This window comes from Natator depressus, chromosome 2, assembly GCF_965152275.1.
Source record: "Natator depressus isolate rNatDep1 chromosome 2, rNatDep2.hap1, whole genome shotgun sequence".
Taxonomy (NCBI): domain Eukaryota; kingdom Metazoa; phylum Chordata; order Testudines; family Cheloniidae; genus Natator; species Natator depressus.
This window is the reverse complement of record NC_134235.1, coordinates 15499902-15523617: the sequence shown is the minus strand read 5'-3', so window position 1 is coordinate 15523617 and position 23716 is coordinate 15499902. Positions and strand designations below refer to the sequence as shown.

The 23716-nt window shown below is 44.3% G+C and overlaps 1 protein-coding gene and 1 long non-coding RNA gene across 5 annotated transcripts in view; one reads left to right on the top strand and one right to left on the bottom strand.

Moving 5' to 3' along the window:
* Positions 1-23716, bottom strand: part of ST3GAL1 (ST3 beta-galactoside alpha-2,3-sialyltransferase 1) — a 120063-nt gene that overhangs the window by 3820 nt on the left and 92527 nt on the right. For all 3 annotated transcript variants that reach the window (XM_074943814.1, XM_074943815.1, XM_074943816.1), the window contains 4 exons: positions 18964-19160; positions 16120-16299; positions 3428-3473; positions 228-347 (listed from right to left, as the gene is read on the bottom strand). In XM_074943814.1, the coding sequence (XP_074799915.1) occupies positions 228-347; positions 3428-3473; positions 16120-16299; positions 18964-19160 (543 nt within the window). The remainder of the gene's footprint in view (positions 1-227; positions 348-3427; positions 3474-16119; positions 16300-18963; positions 19161-23716) is intronic.
* Positions 1-23716, top strand: part of LOC141982085 (uncharacterized) — a 179518-nt gene that overhangs the window by 66789 nt on the left and 89013 nt on the right. The gene's annotated exons all lie outside the window — the stretch shown is intronic.

Sequence of the window (23716 nt, the reverse complement as noted above, 5' to 3'; positions counted from 1 at the left end):
CTCCATGTTATTTCAGACTCTGGGTCAAAGACACATCTTGTCTAACAGCTGAAATCATAAACGCTGAAGGAAACTTGAAGTCAGAGGAAGTGAAGATGGAAAGAGGCTGATAAAGATGAACAAATGATCTAGGGATCTCATGTTAGCATCTGCTATAATTACAGCCCTTGACCCCAACATAGTATCAGTGTACACTGAAGCAAGGAATGGAACAGTTTGGTCTTTACCTCATCACATAGGTGGAGTGCAAATATCACTGACAGAATGCCTGTCGAGGGGTATCTTCCATGATGCTGCAGCCAGTGGTCATAAACATATTTGATAAAAACTGGGTGATAGACCAGGATCTGTGGAGAATCGGAGAGTTGCGTTCATAGTTCGTAAGAAACACTGGCTGTACCCTAACAGGACAGTTAGGGTGAATTATTCTCCCCACCTACCCTAGCTGAGGATCTGGGCCTGGACTTCTATTCCTGGCTCAGCTTCAGTCTCACTGTGTGGTTCTAAGCAAGTTCCTTAACCTCTGTTTTTGTATAGCTCCAATCACACTCACCTGCCTCACAGGGGAATTATGGGGCAGATTAATATGTACAGAGCACATAGAGGTTCCTGGCTAGAAAGTTCCAAAGAGCAGCAAGTGTTATAGCTCCTGTTCTATGCATTGCCCCAAATCCTTCCCTCAGGGCAGAGTCTCGGCAGAGGTGTGCTTGGCAACTCCTCCAGACCATCATCCGCCATTCCCGGGCTGCACTGGCAGACTCAGGCCCAGAACAGCCCCTGGTCAGTCAGTGCCCCTTCCCTGTGGGGCTGCTCCCTATTCAGAACAGAATGGAAAGGCAACATCCACTCCTCACACCTTCATCATCTGCAATGCTGGCTAAGGCTAAGGTTTTCCATTCCAGCCCCGCTTGGCCCTTCCATGCCGAGTTTGTGATGGGAGGGACAGCAAGGTATCTGGTTAGCTTCAGGTTTGCCTTTTTACAGAGAGTCAGGGGTTAATTGCTGATATCTCTGTGTAATATCTTCCCACTGGGTGTTTTACATTTTCCATGGCGGGGTAGGACGCCTATTTCTACACCGATGCTCTGAGCTGCTGCTGTTCTCTCTGCCAGGACCCACCACACAGCCTTAATTTGCCTCAGCACCCTTTGTCATTCCTTACCTGAAACCCTCACTGTCTTCCCCTTCCTTGGATGGTGTAAATAGGAGAGGGAAAGAGAAGAGCTGAAGAAATCATGTCACTTCCTTCCCAGCTCCGCGCCATGGTCTTGGAGGATGCAACTCTGAACTGGGCTATTATGGCTAAGCAATGCCAAGGTGCTGGATAGCTTGGCACATCAATTAAAAGTCACTTGGGATGACTTCTGATTTTGCCAGCTACGCCCAGGGCCTGTATTCTATAATAATGGTAGCTTAATGCCTTCTCTTAGAGCATCTCAAAAGAGCTTTACAGATGTGAAGGTTCATTAATGACAGATAAGGACCTACGGTAGCATCATTTCCACCTCTTTTACAGTGGGAGAACTGAGGCAGAGGGATTTGCCTTAGATCACACCTGAAGTCTGTGGCAGCTCCCAGGTCTCCTGACTCATAGTGCTTTAACTACTAGATTATGCTTCCCGGCATGTTTCTAAAGGTGGGCCCTACATTTTAGCAGTGATGGGACCATGAATTATTTGCATACCTAAAACAGATTCACTGTATTTTTCTAATTTAAATATCTGATAAAAAAATCAAATAGATACATGGGATCAAATTCAAGAACCTCTAGCCTCTTCTGTCTATATTGGGGAACAAGTGCCTAAGGAGGAGACAGTTCACGGCACTGGAAGATTCAGTCTCCACCTACTTTGCAGGAAAGGAATGTTTGTTACAAAACCCCATCCATTCCCTTAGGGCAGCTGGAATTTTAAGACTCCAAGACCATACTTGTAGTTTTAGGGAGAGACTTTCAGAAGTGCCTAATGGGTTTAGGAGCACAAGTTCTATTCACTTCAATGTCACTTGTGCTCGTAAACTGCTTTGGTGCTTCTGAAAGTCTCCTGCTTAAAGGCCTCCAAAGGCTTGCAATGGCTACCTGAAAATAAAGGTTTGATTCTCTCTCTGCCTTTAATTACTCCCCATACCCATTGCACGCTACCCAAGCTTTTCTACAGTGGATTTGGAACACACAATACCAGACTAAATCAATCCTCCTCCAGCAGTAGTCCGAAATCAAGGGTAGGTGAAATGATCCATTGTTCACCTGTGAAATCATGTAGTATTCAAGGTATTCCCCGAAGCATGAAACATCTGTTTGACCTCTTTATGGTAAGTGAATTCCCCAGGCTGACTATGCTCTGTAGGCCTGATCCAATGGCCATTGAAATCATTAGGAGTTTTTCATTGACTTCATCCTCTGATTTGTTTAAAGTTTACCTGTCTTCCTCTTGTGTGTACAAAAGAGGAGTTCCCTAGAAGAGCAGTTCTCAATGGGGTGGGGGTGAGGAGCGGGCGCTCTCCTGGGGAGGCATACCAAACTTTCTGGGGTGGGGTAGAGGGTGGCAACCCTTCCTACACACTCACAGGGTTGCAATGCCACTCACTGAAATTTTGCCTCTCTGCCCCTCTGTCATGGTGTGGGGGGGGGGCAGCTGGGCCAAATTTCACTGAATGGCATTGCAAACTGGATCACAGGGTCACAACCCCACTAGCACTCTTCAGTGCTGAAATCGAGAATACTGCCTGAAAACTTTGTGAATAATAAGGTATGTGCTTTTGAAAGGTTTCCTGGCCTATGCACCGTTAGACCGCCAACTCAAACGGCTGATTTATTTAAAGCAGAATCCCCTTTATTGGACTCAATATACTAAATGACCCCAGTTCCATCTAGAGCACATTTGAAAGTCTCATGGTATAAGACAGGGGCTTCGAGTTAAAAAATAAGTTGGGGGGAGTGACGGAAACAAGATTGAGAAATCCTGTCCTAGAAAATGAGAATCATCCCTTGTGTTCAAGCAATTTAATTAAAAAAAGAAAAAAAAAACCATGCACAATTGTTGACTGAAAACTAAACATTGTATATTTTGTTCAATGTTTAAAGCGGTGCTATTCTAAGATGTTAGTCTATGTCAAGCAGAAACACAGAAATCGTTGGATTGGATCAGACCAATAGGCCAGATGTTTCTGATTAGTACTAGAGGAAGCTATAAAACCTTAATAATGGGCAGAAACAGCACAAGTTTCCTCCTAACCTCAGTTAGTTAATGCTGAGTCACAAGGCTGTACATTTTTACCCTAGCTAAAAATGTAACTGTGGGTATTTTTATTGCTTGCGTAATTACTTGCACACTTCTTTGGATCCTCCCAAGCTTTTTGTCCCAAGAATATCTTGTGGCAGCAACTTCCGCAGGACAATTAACGGAGAAAACAGACAGACACAACTCACCTTGTCTCTTTTCACTTTGATTTTACGTGGAACCGGAACATATGTGCTGTTCAAGAAAAATATAGCCAGATTAGTAAAAGTCAAATGAAAGGTGCATTTTAAAGTAAAAAAAAAAAAAGTTTATTCTTAAAAAAATTTATCAAGAAGAGGTTAAAATAAGAATAATGGTGACTGAAAATAACAAATATAACAAATTCATGGAAAATACGCTACCATTTCAACATCTCATTGAAAGATGACCACACAGAAAAGAATTGCACCTTAACTGTGGAGTTTTGTTTTCAGCCTAATGCATGGCTTGCATACATTTCACCAGTAGGGGGAGACCCCCTCCCTCTTAATCGTTCTGGATAAGGATTCGTTACTTTCAGCGGATGCGTAGAGATATTATTTGGTTGTTAGTAATAGAAAGGCAGTTACCGTCCACACCACCACTCACGGTATATGGCCCCATCCCACATGCTCTAAGAACATTGTCCCTCCCCTCTCAAACAGCTAGGAAGAATCAGAAGTTGCCAGCAGCTGCTAATGTAAAGATCTTGGTGGCTAGATCTTACAGTTGTGCTTGCAAGTCCCTGGGGTTGGTGAAGGCCAGAGTTCTGTGTTCAGAAAGAAAAGCCTGATTTCCTCTGCATCACAGGCACAAGCCATTCTGGCAATAATACTACTGGCCACATGTGTGCAGGGATCCCAAAACACATATACATGTAAAGTGTCTGTGAGTTTTCTTGAAGAAAGAGCACACTGGCGCTTTGGTTTCATTTGTTGTTCAGAATGCAACCTAAATTATGCTAGATCCTTGCCTTAAAACATAACAAGACAGAGCCTCACTCTAAAGAGCTCACCATCTGAATAAACCACGAAGGAGGGAAAGGAAACCACTGCAAGATTCCTATTGGTTGGATCTAAATGTTTAGAGTTTATTTTTTACTCTTTTTTATTATTAGGTATATTTTTAACTCATTCCTAGTTTTAACTCATGCCTATATTAATCTGTTTATCTAACCCTTCTCTATTATCCTTTGTTGCTGTTTCTTCTTATACTCAAAACTTAGATCAACATAGCTTCGGCGTTCAGGGGCGTGAAAAATCCAGTGCTTCCATCCACCCGGCTACCCATCGCTTGGGGAGGTGCTGCTCCTACCATGATGGAAACACCCCTTCCATTGGTGTAGGCTGCGCTCACCCTACGGGGTTATGCTGATATAGTTATGGTGCCACCTCGTTACCTAGGGAGGTGATGGAATTTCCTTCCTTTGAGGTTTTTAAGGTCAGGCTTGACAAAGCCCTGGCTGGGATGATTTAGTTGGGGATTGGTCCTGCTTTGAGCAGGGGGTTGGACTAGATGACCTCCTGAGGTCCCTTCCAACCCTGATATTCTATGATTCTATGCTGCTATCATCCCCGTAGTGTAGACAGTTACCAGAGTCAACAGGGGAAGTCTTGGCAGTTTCAGGTCATATTCGGGACGGCGAAGGCAAGAGTGCTCCCTAGCTGGGAGTTACAAGAGTCGGCAGACGAATGAAGAGAATGGACTTCGGGAGAGGGGGCAGATCAATGGGCATGAACTAGTGTTAGTCATATGTTCCTGCATTTTGAGGGCCTATCATCTACTCCAGATCTTGCACAATATATGCAATATAAGGAAAGCGAGAGCACCTAAAATACAGAAGGGAGAGAGACAAATCACGACTAAGGTATGAATCGCCAAAGGAGAGCACAAGCTGGGTTTGAAGGAGAGAGCATTCAAATTGAATATGGGGCTTTTCCGGCCCCAGTGTGCCTGGCCTGTAGCAAAGCCTTCAGGCTGAACCACACAAGCTAGTAGGCATAAACTGATCTGAGGGAGGAATGAGGAATGGAATCAGGAGGCAGCAGGGGTCCAGTTAGACCTGCTGAGGCAAAAAAGTGCTGCCCAAACAATCCGACAGTGGACCCTGAGCTGGGGCCTGCTGAAACAAAGCCACCTGGGCAGCTTACCACTGCTTCTCTTTACCATATTTTCATCGAGTGGCACAGTGGCTGCACAGAAGCCTCAGTCTGATCGGCAGCTCAGGGAGATTGACACCCACTATGCTGCAGCCAGCCCCTATGTACAGGCAGGTTGGCAAGAGCAGGTCTTGCGGTCTGTCTGCAAAGCAGGGCCCCGTCTGTTTTAAAACACAACCAAACGCACCTCCAGTTACTGCTTTTGTTTGGTTTATTATTCCATAAGTGCTTGTTTGGCTGACGATGTTCTGCAAAGCGCTGGGATACAGTCTATGAATGGATAAACAATAAATGATTTACTCCTCCTTCAAAGCCTATTTAACAAGGCAGATTAGAGGATTCCATTGTGTTTTATAATAATCAGTATAAAGCTGCAGACAGAGGGCCAGACTGTGAATTCAGTCACTCTGGTGTAAATCGGGAGTAACACTAGTGATTTGACTCCACTGATTTGAAATAGGTGCAACTAAAACCTGATCTAAATTACTTGAAAGACTCCTGTTGACTGTTCCTGAAGGTTCAGGACTTCAGAGCAGAATTTCTTGCACATTGTTATCATCCATTGAGTTAGTTGGCGGGGGGGGGGGGGGGAGGGGAAGAAATGAACCTGAGAAAAAAGTCAAGGTTCTTGCCTCTTTTCAAAATGTACCAATTTTTTGTTTTCCAAAAATTTTCTGCAGTTTTTAATTAATTAATTTGCTTAAACCAATCAGAATTTTCAAAAGCTATGTTCTCCACCCCCACCTTTGTTGAAACAAATTTTCCAGTTTTGAAAAATTTGGATTCTGAAAATCCCCAGCATGTGACATTGTCTCCCAAGCAAGAGTGGGATTAGGGGGGAAAAATTATCATAAAATAGGAAACATTCATAGAATCATAGAATATCAGGGTTGGAAAGGACCTCAGGAGGTCATCTAGTCCAATCCCCTGCTCAAAGCAGGACCGATCCCCAATTAAATCATCCCAGCCAGGGCTTTGTCAAGCCTGACCTTAAAAACTTCTAAGGAAGGAGATTCCACCACCTCCCTAGGTAACGCATTCCAGTGTTTCACCACCCTGCTAGTGAAAAAGTTTTTCCTAATATCCAACCTAAATCTCCCCCACTGCAACTTGAGACCATTACTCCTTGTTCTGTCATCTGCTACCACTGAGAACAGTCTAGAGCCATCCTCTTTGGACCCCCCCTTCAGGTAGTTGAAAGCAGCTATCAAATCCCCCCTCATTCTTCTCTTCCGTAGACTAAACATCCCCAGTTCCCTCAGCCTCTCCTCATAACTCATGTGTTCCAGTTCCTTAATCATTTTTCTTGCCCTCCGCTGGACTCTTTCCAATTTTTCCACATCTTTCTTGTAGTGTGGGGCCCAAAACTGGACACAGTACTCCTGATGAGGCCTCACCAGTGTCGAATAGAGGGGAACGATCACATCCCTCGATCTGCTGGCAATGCCCCTACTTATACATCCCAAAATGCCATTGGCCTTCTTGGCAACACGGGCACACTGTTGACTCATATCCAGCTTCTCGTCCACTGTCACCCCTAGGTCCTTTTCTGCGGAACTGCTGCCGAGCCATTCGGTCCCTAGTCTGTAGCGGTGCATTGGATTCTTCCGTCCTAAGTGCAGGACTCTGCACTTGTCCTTGTTGAAGCTCATCCGATTTCTTTTGGCCCAATCCTCCAATTTGTCTAGGGCCCTCTGTATCCTATCCCTACCCTCCAGCGTATCTACCTCTCCTCCCAGTTTAGTGTCATCCGCAAACTTGCTGAGGGTGCAATCCACACCATCCTCCAGATCATTTATGAAGATATTGAACAAAACCAGCCCCAGGACCGACCCTTGGGGCACTCCACTTGATATCAGCTGCCAACTAGACTTGGAGCCATTGATCACTACCCGTTGAGCCCGACAATCTAGCCAACTTTCTGTCCACCTTATAGTCCATTCATCCAGCCCATACTTCTTTAACTTGCTGGCAAGAATACTGTGGGAGACTATGTCAAAAGCTTTGCTAAAGTCAAGGAACAACATGTCCACTGCTTTCCCTTCATCCACAGAGCCCGTTATCTCCTCATAGAAGGAAATTAGATTAGTCAGGCATGACTTGCCCTTGGTGAATCCATGCTGACTGTTCCTGATCACTTTCCTCTCCTCTAAGTGCTTCAGAATTGATTCCTTGAGGACCTGCTCCATGATTTTTCCAGGGACTGAGGTGAGGCTGACTGGCCTGTAGTTCCCAGGATTCTCCTTCTTCCCTTTTTTAAAGATGGGCATTACATTAGCCTTTTTCCAGTCGCCCGGGACTTCCCCCGATCGCCATGAGTTTTCAAAGATAATGGCCAATGGCTCTGCAATCACATCCGCCAACTCCTTTAGCACTCTCGGATGCATAGCATCTGGCCCCATGGACTTGTGCACGTCCAGCTTTTCTAAATAGTCCCGAACCACTTCTTTCTCCACAGAGGGCTGGTCACCTCCTCCCCATGCTGTGCTGCCCAGTGCAGCAGTCTGGGAGCTGACCTTGTTCGTGAAGACAGAGGCAAAAAAAGCATTGAGTACATTAGCTTTTTCCACATCCTCTGGGAAAACTGAAAGTGTTTCTGTAAAAAATAAAAATCTGACTTTCATTTTATGCGAAAGGCCAGATTTTGGAATTTTTTAGAAATAGTTTTCCTTAGCAACATTTCAAACTGCTCTGATCATCAGTGGGTGAAGTTATTCATGAAAATCTCCACTTTTCCTCTTTGCTTTAGGCACTGCAGTTGAGCAAAGGGCTAAAACATTTCAAAACACTTTCCCCAGAAGTGAAACAGTTTGACCTAGACTTGCTCTCTGTGTGCACGGGGACATCATCAATGATGGGTGCTACGGGGCAAACACCCTAAGTCATGATTTGTAACCAGGATATCACTTCCTACTTAAGAAAAATGTAAAGTACACAATTCCTTAGATAGAAAAACCCATGCCCAGGGATGGGCCAGGAAATACTAGTTGATGAACAAAAGAAAATCCAGTTTTATTTGAATTCATAGTTCAATGTTGACAAAGAACAGTCATTGAAGTACAGTTTAATTGTCACCTTAACGTCTGTTTGTGAAATGACTAATTTTTACTACCAGTCATTGTGTGATGAATCACAGCTTACGAGGCGAGGCTGAGGGAACTGGGCTTGTTTAGTCTGCAGAGGAGAAGAGTAAGGGGGGATCTGATAGCAGCCTTCAACTACCTGAAGCGGGGTTCCAAAGAGGATGGAGCTGGGCTGTTCTCAGTGGTGGCAGATGAGAGAACAAGGAGCAATGGTCTCAAGTTGCAGAGGGGGAGGTCTAGGTTGGATATTAGGAAACACTATTTCACTAGGAGCATGGTGAAGCACTGGAATGGGTTACCTAGGAAGGTGGTGGAATCTCCATCCTTAGAGGTTTTTAAGGCCCAGCTTGACAAAGCCCTGGCTGGGATGATTTAGTTGGTGTTGGTCCAGCTTTGAGCAGGGGTTTGGGCTAGATGACCTCCTGAGGTCTTTTCCAACCCTAATCTTCTAGGATTCTATGATTCTGAGGCACCAAAGTGGAACATGAAGCAGGGATGCTTTCACTATACAGTACAACCACAAGCTTCTTTCATGCGTCAGCTTTCAACAACTAACTGTTGTTCCAGTGAAGAATTTCCCCCTCCACTCAGGGTTAGTTCAGCAGATGTTCAGAGGCTGCCCTTGCCCCTTCGCCAAGCTCATCTGCAGCGGTCAACAAGTGGATGGGGAGGGTGAGAGGTAGCTGCTGGAGCAGTGCAGGTGTACACAAAGTTATGGTCCAGCTTTGCCCACCTGGCATCTCTTCCTCCCCATTTGTTTATCAAACAAAGAAGAAAACAGATCTTTTAGCAGGGCCTGGTCCCAGCAGGAAGTGCCCTTACCAGCTCATGGCCATAGGCTAGGTACACGGTTCATACTTCCTGGGTCAACTCATCTAATCCTGACTCTCTCCTCATAGTTAGTCTCCTCTGTTGAGCCCAGCAGATACAATACTTTCCCTCTCTCCACAGGACTGATCCCAGAACGTCCCCTTCTGTTTCATCTCCAATTCCCTTCGCAGGAGATTCCCAGCACGTGAAAGGGAGAACTGCCCCTCTCTCAGTGTTCCTGTGCTCTTTTCTGAAGGCCCATGTACACAGCCACTCTGAAGCGTCTGCTTGATGCCTCTCAGCAGACCAGCAGACCAGCCAAGCGATGGGGGATGTGGGTCTTTAACCTACGCCCCGGGAGCCTTCCTGCAGTGGACTCAACTGGAGCTTTGTTCCTCTGAGTCTCCTCCGGAATGCTCAGGTCCTACTCAGCATGTGCACTTACAGGGCCTGCTCCCAAGTGACCCACACACAGCTGAGCCACCTGGCAGACAGCATCAGGGGAGTCAGGGACCAAGGCAGTCCATCCTCTCTTGCTTAAGCTACACCACGAACTTAGCCCACAGGTGCAAGTCTGCTCTGACAGCACCATGATAAGGCATCTTTGCCTACCCACATCTGGTCACCAGTCTCTTTGGGCCACAGGTTTCTTTCTGAGCTATGAGGAGCAGGTCCTTTGGGAGCTCTGCTTTCACCAGGAAGGAGGAAAACAAGGTGGTTCTGAGCCCTTCTCCTCTGCTCTGTTTATCTAACCTCTGGGATCTGCCTGAGTCAGACAGCTGGAGACAGATTAATTCTGTGCAGAGGCAAGACCGCTCCTCTTTTACACACTCTGGGACTAACTTCTTGGTCCTTCAGCAGTCAGTCATAGATCTAATCGAGCAAGATCTTGAGCAAACAGTTTGCTATATACGTAGACTCTGACATGGGATGATGTCAGACTGTTTCAGAATAGGAGAAAATATCCCATCAGGAAATGAAATCACACAAGAAATCTAACACTGGGTTTGCTTTATGTAGTGGGAGAAGGGAAGGAATCATAGAATCACAGACTTTAAGGTCAGAAAGGACCATTATGATCGTCTAGTCTGACCTCCTGCACAACGCAAGCCATAGAATCTCACCCACCCACTCCTGTAACAAACCCCTGACCTATGTCTGAGCTATTGAAGTCCTCAAATCGTGGTTTTAAAGACTTCAAGGTGCAGAGAATCCTCTAGCAAGTGACCCCTGCCCCACGCTGCAGAGGAAGGTGAACCCCCCCCGCAGGACCTCTGCCAATCTGCCCTGGAGGAAAATTCCTTCCCGACCCCAAATATGGCTATCAGCTAAACCCTGAGCATGTGGGCAAGACTCACCAGCCAGACTCCCAGGAAAGAATTTTCCATAGTAACTCAGATTCCACCCTATCTAGTGTCCCATCACAGGCCATTGGGCATATTTACCACTAATAGTCAAAGATCAATTAATTGCCAAAATTAGGCTATCCCATCATACCATCCCCTCCATAAACGTATCAAGCTTAGCCTTGAAGCCAGATATGTCTTTTGCCTCCCCTTCGAAGGCTGTTCCAGAACTTCACTCCTCTGATGGTTAGAAACCGTCGTCTAATTTCAAGTCTAAACTTCCCGATGGCCAGTTTATATCCATTTATTTTTGTGTCCACATTAGTACTGAGCTTAAATAATTCCTCTCCCTCCCTGGTATGTATCCTTCTGATATATTTATAGAGACCAATCATGTCTCCCCTCAGCCTTCTTTTGGTTAGGCTAAACAAGCCAAGCTCTTTGAGTCTCCTTTCAAAACACAGGTTTTCCATTCCTCAGATCATCCTAGTAGCCCTTCTCTGTATCTGTTCCAGTTTGAATTCATCCTTCTTAAACATGGGAGACCAGAACTGCACACAGTATTCCAGATGAGGTCTCACCAGTGCCTAGTATAATCGTACTAACACCTCCTTATCTCCACTGGAAATACCTCGCCTGATGCATCCCAAGACCACATTAGCTTTTTTCACAGCCATATCACATTGGCGGCTCATAGTTACTCCGAGGTCCTTCTCCTCCTCTGTTACTTCCAAGTGATGCGTCCCCAGTTTATAACAAAAATTCTTGTTGTTAATCCCTAAATCCCTGACCTTGCACTTTTCACTATTAAATTTCATCCTATTACTATTACTCCAGTTTACAAGGTCACCCAGATCTTCCTGTATGATATCCCGGTCTCTCTCTGTATTGGCAATACTTCCCAGCTTTGTATCTTCCACAAACTTTATTAGCACATTCCCACTTTTTGTGCCGAGGTCAGTAATAAAAAGATTAAATAAGATTGGTCCCCAAACCGATCCCTGAGGAACTCCACTAGTAACCTCCTTCCAGCCTGACAGTTCACCTTTAAGTATGACCCTTTGTAGTCTCCCCTTTAACCAGTTCCTTATCCACCTTTCAATTTTCATATTGATCCCCATCTTTTCCAATTTAGCTAATAATTCCCCATGTGCAACCGTATCAAATGCCTTACTGAAATTGAGGTAAATTAGATCCACTGCATTTCCTTTGTCTAAAAAATCTGTTACCTTCTCAAAGAAGGAGATCAGGTTGGTTTGGCACGATCTACCTTTTGTAAAACCATGTTGTATTTTGTCCCAGTTACCATTGACCTCAATTTCCTTAACTACTTTCTTCTTCAAAATTTTTCCAAGACCTTACATACTACAGGTGTCAAACTTACAGGCCTATGCTTACCCAGATCACTTTTTTCCCCTTTCTTAAAAATAGGAACTATGTTAGCAATTCTCCAGTCATACAGTACAACCCCTGAGTTTAAAGATTCATTAAAAATTCTTGCTAATGGGCTTCCAATTTCATGTGCCAGTTCCTTTAATAGTCTTGGACGAAGATTATCTGGGCCCCCCGATTTAGTCCCATTAAGCTGTTCGAGTTTGGCTTCTACCTCGGATGTAGTAATATCTACCTCAATATCCTCATTCCTATTGGTCATCCTACCATTATCCCTAAGCTCCTCATTAGCCTAATTAAAGACTGAGGCAAAGTATTTTTTTAGATATTGGGCTATGCCTAAATTATCCTTAATCTCTACTCCATCCTCAGTGTTTAGCAGACCCACTTCTTCTTTCTTTGTTTTCTTCTTATTTATATGGCTATAGAACCTTTTACTATTGGTTTTAATTCCCTTTGCAAAGTCCAACTCTACATGGCTTTTGGCCTTTCTCACTTTATCCCTACATGTTCTGACCTCAATAAGGTAGCTTTCCTTGCTGATCCCTCCCATCTTCCACTCCTGGTAGGCTTTCTGCTTTTTCTTAACCACATCTCTGAGATGCTTGCTCATGCAGCTAGGTCTACAACTCCTGCCTATGAGTTTTTTCCCCTTTCTTGGGATGCAGGCTTCTGATAGTTTCTGTAACCTTGACTGGAAGTAATTCCAGGCCTCCTCCACCTTTAGATCCATAAGTTCTTCAGTCCAATCCACTTCCCTAACTAATTTCCTTAATTTTTTAAGGTTAGCCCTTTTGAAATCAAAACCCATAGTCACAGATCTATTTTTGTTTATCCTTCCATTTAGTTTGAACTGAATTAGCTCATGATCGCTTGAACCAAGATTGTCCCCTACAACCATTTCTTCTATGAGATCCTCACTACTCATGAAAACCAAATCTAAAATGGCATCCCCTCTTGTTGGTTCAGCAACTACTTGGTGAAGGAATCCATCAGCTATCGCATCTAGGAAAATCTGAGCCCTATTATTATTACTAGCCCTTGTCCTCCAGTCTATATCTGGGAAGTTAAAGTCTCCCATGATCACACAATTCCCATTAGTATTTACTTCATTAAAAACATTAAAGAGGTTTCTATCCATAACCAAATTAGATCCCGGTGGTCTATAGCACATCCCAAGCACTATCCCAGGGGAGGCTCTAGTAGCTTTCTTCCCCAGTGTGATTTTTCCCCAGACGGACTCTGTCTTATCCATTCCATCGCTTCTTATTTCTTTACTGTCTACCTCATCATCGATATACAATACTACTCCACCACCTTTACCTTTATTTCTGTCTTTCCTAAAGAGCACATACCCTTCAATACCCATACTCCAGTCACGACTAATATTCCACCATGTTTCTGCTATCCCTATAATTTCTGGTTTTACTTCCTGCACCAGTAGCTCTAGTTCCTCCATTTTGTTACCTAGGCTCCACACATTAGTGTACAAACATCTTAATTTTTGCTGTTTGGCTTCACTCACATTCTTTACCCGATTAGGCACAGACATTCTACCACCAGTATCACCTATTAGACTGGTATCTACACTACCCTTCCTCCTTTTGTCCATTCTCCATATCCTTTCTTACTTTGTTTTCTTCCCTCTCAATGTTAAAATCCAGCGTGGAGATTACCTCGACATCTCCCAACCATCTCCCCCAAATTCCTAGTTTAAAGCTCTCTTAATCAGTTGTGCCAGCCTCCATCCTAGAAGTCTATTTCTCTCCCTACTCAGGTAAAGTCCATCCCGAGAGAACTGTCCTCTGTCCATGAATGCTTCCCAGTGGCCAACCATCCCAAAGCCCTCCTTATAGCACCACTGCCTGAGCCATCTGTTGATGGAAGGAGAGGAGAGGAGAGGACAGAACTGAGGGGTTGGGAGTTGGGGGAAGAGAGAAAGACTGTGAAGAAGCTCTCCCTTTTATAATTACTCTGACATTCCCTCATTATTGTTGCTGAACTTTTCAAACACAGGGATACTTGGGATATAACCTGATCTCTGATACATGCATGCAAATCTATTCCAAACTCTACAAGCATTAAACCAATTAATCTTCCCCAGACTCCTGTGGAGGAAGTAGGCTACTTAAGAGATCACTGTCCTTGGTTACAGACAGGGAAAACTGAGGTAGACCAATTAAATGACTTGACCAAATGGCCTCATTAGGTACCAGGTAGCTTTGATTCTTTTTCTGCCTCTGGTGTTGATGTGCTGTGTGACCTTGACGAAGTCCCCAAGCCTCTCTATGCCTCAGTTTCCTCATCCGTAAAATGGGGATAATAATGATTGCAGAAGTGCTTAGCAGGATGGATCACACCGTACATGAGCCTTGCAGATGGGATTAGGAGCCAGATGCCACTTGTCAGCTCCAAGCAGGAAGAATGGATAATGAAGGACCCATTGGAGGTCCCTCCAACCAGCCAGTTCTGTCTTCAGCTATGACCAATAGAAGTCTCGTGTATCTGAAGGCTAAAAAATACAGGTTCCACTCATTTCCTTCCCAAACTCCACCTGAGAGAAGAGAGGTGAGCAGCCAAAATGAGTCATTGCCCCAGGAACGAGGTCAAGAAGCCAACAATCAAAGTGGAAACTGACTAGGACACTGGTGATTTAGAGCAGCAGCAAACATTCTTTACCATTTCTCCAGTTTTGCTGTGCGCGGGACAAAGAGGAGTCTTTTCTGAACTCCCACACCAAACAATGTGCCCAAAAGTCAAACTGTTACAAGAAAACAAATGCAGAAGGGCCAAATTCTGCTCCTGAGTGTGTTGCAGAACTGGAATCTTCTGATACGCAGGTAGAAGTGGAATTTAACTCAGTGCTGCGCTTCTGGCCTTGTCTCTCTTGTGCTGTGGTTACACTTTGTGCTAACACACTGTTGTGACCCTGAGAACCCCTCAGTGCCAAATGGCAAAGGTTTCAATGTTTGTAACAGAAACTCTCTATCAGGTCTGACAAACTCACTACATCTAACACACTGCTTTCATAGTATTTATCCACAAAGGGCTGTGTACGGTGGCTAATCGAAGCTTACATCACACTGGGTAATGTATTTAGGGGTGATATTTAAGGAGTTATGTACATGTGCTGAAGATATGTTCAGAGGCAGAGTTGGCAAACAAGTTCTCTGTTAGACGTAGGATGTTTATTCACCTGTCTCAGTTCATCTGAAAGTTAAGCACCATCAGCCAGACACAATGGGATCTATATTGGCATTCCAAATCAACACAAGGATATGAAGTCAACACAGGAAGACATTGGAGACTAAACCCACTGGTGGCTGTCTTGTCTCTGGGGTGCAAACACAACTTTGCAGTATAAGAGAAAAGACAAAGGACCTCTGTGTTATCCATTTACTGAGAAAACCCTTTGAAGGGTAGGGGTATTCATGAAAACCTGCATCCTGGTTATGACTGACAACCAGCAACTCTGCCAAAGACTGAATCCTTGGGAGAGAATCTACTCTAGAAACAGGAAAGGTAACCATTGGGAAGGGCAGACCTAGGACTGCGTTTTAAGTTTTGTTTTATATATGTAACCAATTCTGCTTCCAAGATTCTTACTCACCATTCACTTGAATCTTTGCTGATAAATGTATTTTTGTTTTTATTATAAATACTTCTTAGGGCTGGAGCAGGAAGTGTGAATCCTCCATTGATTCAAACAAGCTGGTGTGTATACTGTTCCCTCGGGAACAGTGAACCTGGCAATTCCTGTGAGTGTCCAGTGTCAGGGGCCGGATACCACAAAGGGATGCTTCTGAGGTGTTCCAGGACTGGGGTGCACCAAGTGAGAACCTCCCAGGCAAAGTAAGGGCTGGCAGAGCCCTGAGGAGAGTTCTTGAGTGACAAAAGGCTTGGAAGTGTCAGGGAGATGATACCCAGCTACCACCAGGACTCCCTCACACTGGAGGCTGGGGGTAACAAGGCGACTCACAATCCTGGGCACCCCAAGGAAGCATCACAATGATGACACAGCTGCTATGTCCCCCATTCAACTTGAGCACCTGTAGACCTCAGCTTTACTTACAAGTTTATTGTGCCCGTGGTGAGTGCGCTGACAATCCAGCGCAGGTCCAGTGTTTTGAAGGGGATCACAATCATGCTGACATTTTCTGGCAGGTCTCGGAAGCTCTCGGGGTAAACAAAGTGGTGAGTGGTTTTGCTTCCAACGTCCGATTCAAACCCGGCGGTTGGAGCACGATTCATTCTGCAACCGAGAAAGGATAGAGAGAAAAAAAATCAAGAGGAAAATTGTTTCCCAAACTTACTTGCTGGGGTGTGTGGAGAATACAATTGCTAGGCAGGGTCCTCATCTCCATTAAGGGTACGTCTGCTCTGCAATCGGAAGGTGTGATTGCAGCCCGTGAGAGCAGGTTTCATGGTCTGTTACAGCAGTGAAACCTGCTCTCAGGGACGCTGTTGTAACCAATGCACAAGGATCAGCTATTGATTGAGTGGCTCCCACGACACTCCCATGAGGAGGGCAACTCTCATCTCAATTTTACAGATGAGGAAACTGAGGCTCAAATTGGTTAAGGGACATGTCAAAAGTTGCACTGTGAATAAAGGTCAGAGCTTGGACTAAAACCCAAGTTCCCTAGCTCCCAGTCACATGTGCTAACCAATGGAGCATGCCACTGAGCTCTTCACACACACAAATGACAGCTCTGATATGGAGGATGTTGACCATGACATTCCATCTTTCACACTGATCCTTTACGGTTACCAAAAATAAGCCCCGAGCAAGATAAAACTCAGCTGGCTTTAGGCTGTTTCACAAACTTCATAACCAACCTGGGCTCAGAGAAAGGGCAGTTTGAGCCTTGAGTGAATCAGATCTGTTGGAGGGTCTAGCAGTTTCAATGGCAGTCTGGGGCTTCATTTGAACCCAGAACACAGCCAGACTCCGGGGTCACAGCACAAACCCACTGGGATTGAAACCAAAGAAAACATCTCCATGAACTGCCACTGTCAGCCTGAGCCAGCCATTCGTAGAGCCCCCACTGTGTGCAGTAAGAGCTGTTTGAATATCTAAGGATAGAACAGGGCCGAATCAATCATTCGGATTGGAAGGGAACTCTCAAGGTGAGCTGGGCTCTGCTCGTGCTTGGAGTTCTTCAACCTGAAAGTAGCACTTTCCCAGTGGTCTCAAGGCCAAGCTAGTGAATTACATTGTATGAATTCTGACACCACGGTCAAAATTATCTACAAATAATTTAAAAAGTCTGTAGATCTTTTCTTTTATCTGAGCTGGTACTGAACCAGCGCCCCGAAGAGTGCGAGAACTCACTGTGCTGGTTGAGATTTAAACAAAGCTTCTGACCGCTGTGGCATTTGAATCCCCCATTGCATGTTTTGAAAAGATAAGGTTATTCAACCCAGATATCCAGGCTAAATTCCAATTGGGGAAGTTCCATTCTGCCTCGTTAAAATGACCCCTGCAATTTCAGCTGGACACAATGGTCATCATTTGCTACTTTAGAGGACTAGTGATGCTGCCCACTGTAACACAACTGGTGTTGTCTAGTTGCTTCCTGTCCTACCTGGGGTTTTACTGTCCACTGTAGAACAGCTACTTCATTCCACTGCATGTCAGTAGTGAGTGAAGTGATTTCATAGAGAATTTTTTTATGCAAATCATAGAATATCAGGGTTGGAAGGGACATCAGGAGGTCATCTAGTCCAACCCCCTGCTCAAAGCAGGACCAATCCCCAATTTTTGTCCCAGATCCCTAAATGGCCCCCTCAAGGATTGAACTCACAACCCTGGGTTTAGCAGGCCAATGCTCAAACCACTGAGCTATCCCTCTCCCCCTTTCTGCGTAGAGAGTACACCAGAGTAAAAGCGAGCAGAATTTGGCCTTTTATATCAGTTTAAGTTTGTAAAAATCATGTTGGGAGCCCAACTATCTGCAGTAAAAGCAAATATCACATTTATTTAAAATCTCCGGTTTTTAGATGAAGAATCGGAAACACAATTATGCGGAGCCTGGCATCATTTAAAGGAGGCATAATGCCATGTTAGCACAGTTAACTCGTGGAGCCAAATTCCACCCTGGTCAAACTAGCCCAGTTATGCTAGTGGAGTGATGCTAAGGATGCATTTGACCAGCCGGGGGGCCTGATCCTGCAAGGAGCAGAGTACTTTCAACTCCATTGATTTCATTGGGAATTGAGGGTGTTCAGCATCAATGCAGGATTTGCTCCTCTGTTTGGTTCAGAGAGGGACATTAATTCCCAGTTCTGATCTTGAGGGGGAAGTAATGTGCTAGTTGCTAAGGGTCCAGTCCCACTCCCATGAAAGTCAGCTCAAGAGAAGAATGAGGGGGGATTTGATAGCTGCTTCCAACTACCTGAAAGGGGGTTCCAAAGAGGATGGAGCTAGACTGTTCTCAGTGGTAGCAGTTGACAGAACGAGGAGTAATGGTCTCAAGTTGCAGTGGGGGAGATTTAGGTTGGATATTAGGAAAAACTTTTTCACTAGGAGGGTGGTGAAACACTGGAATGCGTTACCTAGGGAGGTGGTGGGATCTCCTTCCTTAGAGGTTTTTAAGGTCAGGTTTGACAAAGCCCTGGCTGGGATGATTTAGTTGGGGATTGGTCCTGCTTTGAGCAGGGGGTTGGACTAGATGACCTCCTGAGGTCCCTTCCAACCCTGATACTCTATGATTCTATAAGTATTGCCAATTACTTCAGTGGGATTTAACTCAGGACCCAAGCACTGGATTCTGCTCTGACGTGAATCACCCTGCAGCCCTGTGGACTCACAGGATGCACAGCAATGCAGAATTTGGCCCTACAAATGCTGGCAAATGTTAAATAACTGAGTCAATCAGGAGGTTCAGGATCCCTGAGTCTCTTCTGTACTCACCTGAGCACGAAGTCATGGGCATCGATATCTTGGCCGTATTGAGATTGCCTAAGGTTCCCAGAGTTCCCCACGACGGCACACCTTCTGCACCGGGAGACGTCTCTTTCCAGCAGCTGCTCCCCATCTCCGGGAATGATCTCAAACAATTCCTTGATAGTGTCATTGATATTTTTAGGATTGCCCTCTCCTTGCAATTTCTGTTGGGAAGAACAGGGTCGCTCGGGTCACGAACACAGAAGGCGTTTATCAAAGCGGGGTGTTGCTCACTTCTTCCTGATGCTCGGCTGTGCTCACTGACAGCACCGATGGCATTCCTTGCAAAACGTGCTGCAACAGTTCTCAGTTTGGGCAGGAGGGCGGGGGAATCAAGTGATGATACCTCCCATCCCACACACGTTTTAACCTGATTTCCCCCTCTTTTCACTTGCCTCCCCACCCCTTTCCTCTCCATCTGCCAACAGTGTGACCTGTGACAATGGCACGTCCCCTTCAGTTCATGCCTCCAGCACTGAATTCAGTAGGACACACATGCTTCTGGTTTCCCAGAGCCTAATCCTACCTCTGCGATAGCCCCTTGACAGCCCTCTCATGCTGTGTGAGGGCAGAACAGCACTTTTCCAGGGCACTATCTCCAGCTATGCTGGGCTGTGGAGGAGCCAGCTGGTAGCTGGGGGAGGGGAAAGCCACCATCAGTGAGAGCAGCCCCCAGAGCAACCCAGAATCCGGGAGCCGCAGAGCTACCTTCCCTCTGCATCTGGGCAGCACCTGCTGAAAACAGAAGGAGTCCTCTCCCTGCCCATCTGCCCCGCACACAGCCCTGGGGATATGGCCTAAGTTCAGATTCTGACACGTTACCATCCGCTTCCCTCAGAGCTGTTAGAGTGCTACTATCCTATACACAGATGTACCTTTGCTGTTTTAATATGCGTGGCAAAATTTTACTCCCCTGTCCATACAGCATTCTGAAATGAAAATCTAGACAGGGTTTTTACATCTCCACTGGGACTGTTTACTTTAGAGGAGCAGAGAAAGAGGGGATCTGATAAAGCTACACAAAGTAATGAAGGTGGCAAATTCATAACTGATAAGAGGCAATACCTTTTTGCACAACACAGAACTGGTCTGAGGAACTTACAGCCACAAGATATCATTGAGGCTAGGAGCTTAGCAGGAGTACTCAAAAGAGATTAGACTTTTATATGGACAATTAGAATTTCCACACTTACAGCAAAGATTAAAATAAGTGTTTTGGAAAGGAGCTAAATGTTCATGCATCAGGCACTCAGACAAGCTCTAAATAAAGAGGGGTCAGGAAGCAACTTTCTCTGGGGGCAGGTTATCCCATTATTTGGGGTTCTTATACCTTCCTCTGCAGCAGCTTGTACTGACCACTGTTAGAGATACAATACTGGTTAAGTTGGACCACTGGTCTGAGCCAGTCTGGCACGTTCTGTGTTTTCACCTGGACATATTTTCTCTCTGGCTACACTAATATTCCCTGCAGTATTTCAGTGTAAAAAATGTAAACCGCACAACTCACTCTCTTGCTTTTCTTCCTTTCTCAGGAGTGGCACTGTGTAAAAGCCCATGCAAAACACTAATGGCTGTACATCTGGATAAGTATGGCAAAAATAATCCAAGAGTAAGGATGAAAGGAGCCAAATCAGTCAACATTAGTACAAAGAAAAGGAGTACTTGTGGCACCTTAGAGACTAACCAATTTATTTGAGCATAAGCTTTCGTGAGCTACAGCTCACTTCATCGGATGCATACTGTGGAAACTGTTTCCACAGTATGCATCCGATGAAGTGAGCTGTAGCTCACGAAAGCTTATGCTCAGATAAATTGGTTAGTCTCTAAGGTGCCACAAGTACTCCACTTCTTTTTGCGAATACAGACTAACACGGCTGTTACTCTGAAACCTAACATTAGTACAGTGTCTGCCCAGTCCAGGGTGTGCAGTCAAGCAATTGGAGCACAGGCTAATAGTCAAGACACTTGGACTGAAACCCTGGGTTCACTTAAATCAATGGACTTTAAAGCTCCCACTGACTTCAGTAGAATCAGGATTTCATCCCTGGATTCCATTCTTTGTGGTGTCACTAATTTGCCATGCATTTTGGGCAAATCACTATCATGTCTGTGTGCCTCAGGTTCCCAATGGGAAGCACAATTCTTTAAGTGCTAAGTATTTTATTATTATTCTAAAATGTCACGTGTGATGCGGCAAATATGTGCTCATATAGATCTAAACTCTGCAAGTCGTTTATGAACAGCCAACCAATCCAAAATATATTTCCAAAGCAAGTTTTTTCAAGCATAGCAACAGCCTTTAAGGACAGAGGGACTGATCCAAAGCCCACTCTAATCACTGAGAGTATCCATTGGTTCTGTGGGCTTTGATTTGGATCAGGCCATATAGCCATAGCCAGTCTGACCATCTCAGATGCAGCTTGTTTTGAGTTACCTGAACACATAGAGTAACGTCTTATGTGTGTACAATCAAATACATTCTTAGGCCTCACAAAACCAATTTTTTAAATACACAAATCTTTCCAGAAAAAGTCATCCTTGAGCTGATTACATACCTGAGAAAATTCAGGCCAAGAGGTAATTTTTAGAAAGTACTAAGGCTTTCAATAAAATTGCCTTCTCAGCCATAACTATACATCAGTAGATCAAAGCAGAATACTTTTTTATGGGCTTGAAGAGTCAAAAGTCAAACTGCACATTGCTATGGATAGGGTTATCTGTTTATACAGTTCTGGGGTCAAACTGATTTCTGTTACACCATTGTAAATCTGAAGGAACACCATTGGAACTGATTTAATTAAAGAGTGGTATCAGGAAAAGCAGGACTTTAATTTTCAATTTCCCCTTAGCTTTATATTATAATAAAAACTATAATAGAGGTCATTACTGTTTACATTATAAAATCACCCAGAGTTCGTAAAGAGGACCAGGACCACATTCAACTGTGCGCTATTCACATATAAAAGAGAAGGCAGTCCTTGCCCCAGTGTGCACCGTAAATGTCCTGTTTTCACTTGCTTATAATTTTCTCAGCGATTCTCTTTTTGGACTAAATTTTGTTCCTTAATCTCAGCTCAAAGCTGTTTGTTTTGGAATGTCAGCACAAACAACATTCAGCTGTTTGAGCTAGAGAAAATGTGCAGAGTTGAACTCAAAAGTGGGTGAATGTTAAAATTTTATGTGCAGCCATTTCTTACTGAAGAATATTTGCTTGGTTTGTTTAAAAATCTATTTTAATGAGCTAAATTATAAGCCATTAAAATTCATTTTCATCCATGCACAATTTTAGGACTGAGATTTTTGAGTTCTCATGCCATAGTCCCACAGCTGGGCTTTTCCTGTATCTCCAAAAGAGCGTATAGTGAGAGGTATGGATCAACAGCTTTGAAGAAGAAGTGGGATTCAATTAATATTGCGTTCTAAACCTGACTGATCCCCTGTAGCCCTAGGCAAAATGCTAAGGGACAGTAAACCTGAAATCTAGCCAAGTTAAAAGTAGTTTCTGATTCTGCAGTTGGCTATGAATCACTTTTTGCAGTTTTACAGTTACATTTTCTTAAAGTGTTTTTAATGTTTTTCCTCTCTCCGGTTGCTGTGTAACCCACACATGTGACAAGGGAAACCAACAATATATGGGCTTCATGAAACTGACTATATATAGAACTGTCAAAACAAAAGGCCCTCAAAAATGCCCTGACTAGTTGTTTCTCTTAATCTCTTTCAGATAATAATAATTACACATTTTCATGCAGAAAAGTCATTATTAAAATTGATGGTTTCCCTTTAAACTCTCTCCATCTCAATTGGCAAAATACAGATAATCCTGAATTTGCCTCATATGGCTGCTGCCAGGATTAATGTTTGTATAATGTTTTATACATGAAAAGTGCTATATAAGTGTTTATGTTAATTCTATAGAATTAACATAGTGATGTAATTAACAGCTGTGCAAAACATTCTCACAAAGCTTTAAATACTGCACCTGCATTTTCAATTTACTCTTTTCTCCTTCTTTGTTTTTACAAACAGTTAAGTAGTTTTAAAAAAGAAATTAATGCAAAACTCTATGTTGATGCAACAAACTCCACACTTAAAATCAAATCATGAAATGCAGAAGTTAATATTTTCCTCCTTCATTTGTATTTCTTAAATATTGACAGTGAGTCTAATCCAGAATCCATTGAATTCCCTGGGAGGCAGCATATTCTAAAGGATAGAGGACTAGAAAGGCAACCATTTCTGCCTCTGCCACTGAACTGCTGTGTACCCTTGGGCAAGACACTTCACCTCTCTGTTTCTCTGCTTCCGCTCCCAGGTTTAGTCTGTCTTGTCTTTTCAGACTGTAAACTCTTTAGGGCAGGGACTCTCTCTCACTCTGTGTTTGTAATGCCTAGTACAAGGAGGCCACTGGCCTGCAAGGCAATATCTTAATACAAATAACAAGTCTTTCTGTGTTGGTCTCAGTGAGGTTTGGATTGTGTCCGGTGGGTTTTGTTCTCAAGACTGAAAGGAGGACACTGTCCCTGTTTGCCCCTCCATGCAGTTCATAGCTTGTCTCTCTCACCAGCAGAAGCTGATCCCATAAAAAATATTACCTCACCCATCTTGGCCCTGCTTAAAGGAGGCAGATTGCCAGAAGGTTTCTAAAGATACATATTTATGCAGTATTTCCAGTCCAAGCATTCAGAAACCATGAGTCAGGTCCCCAAACAATCATTAG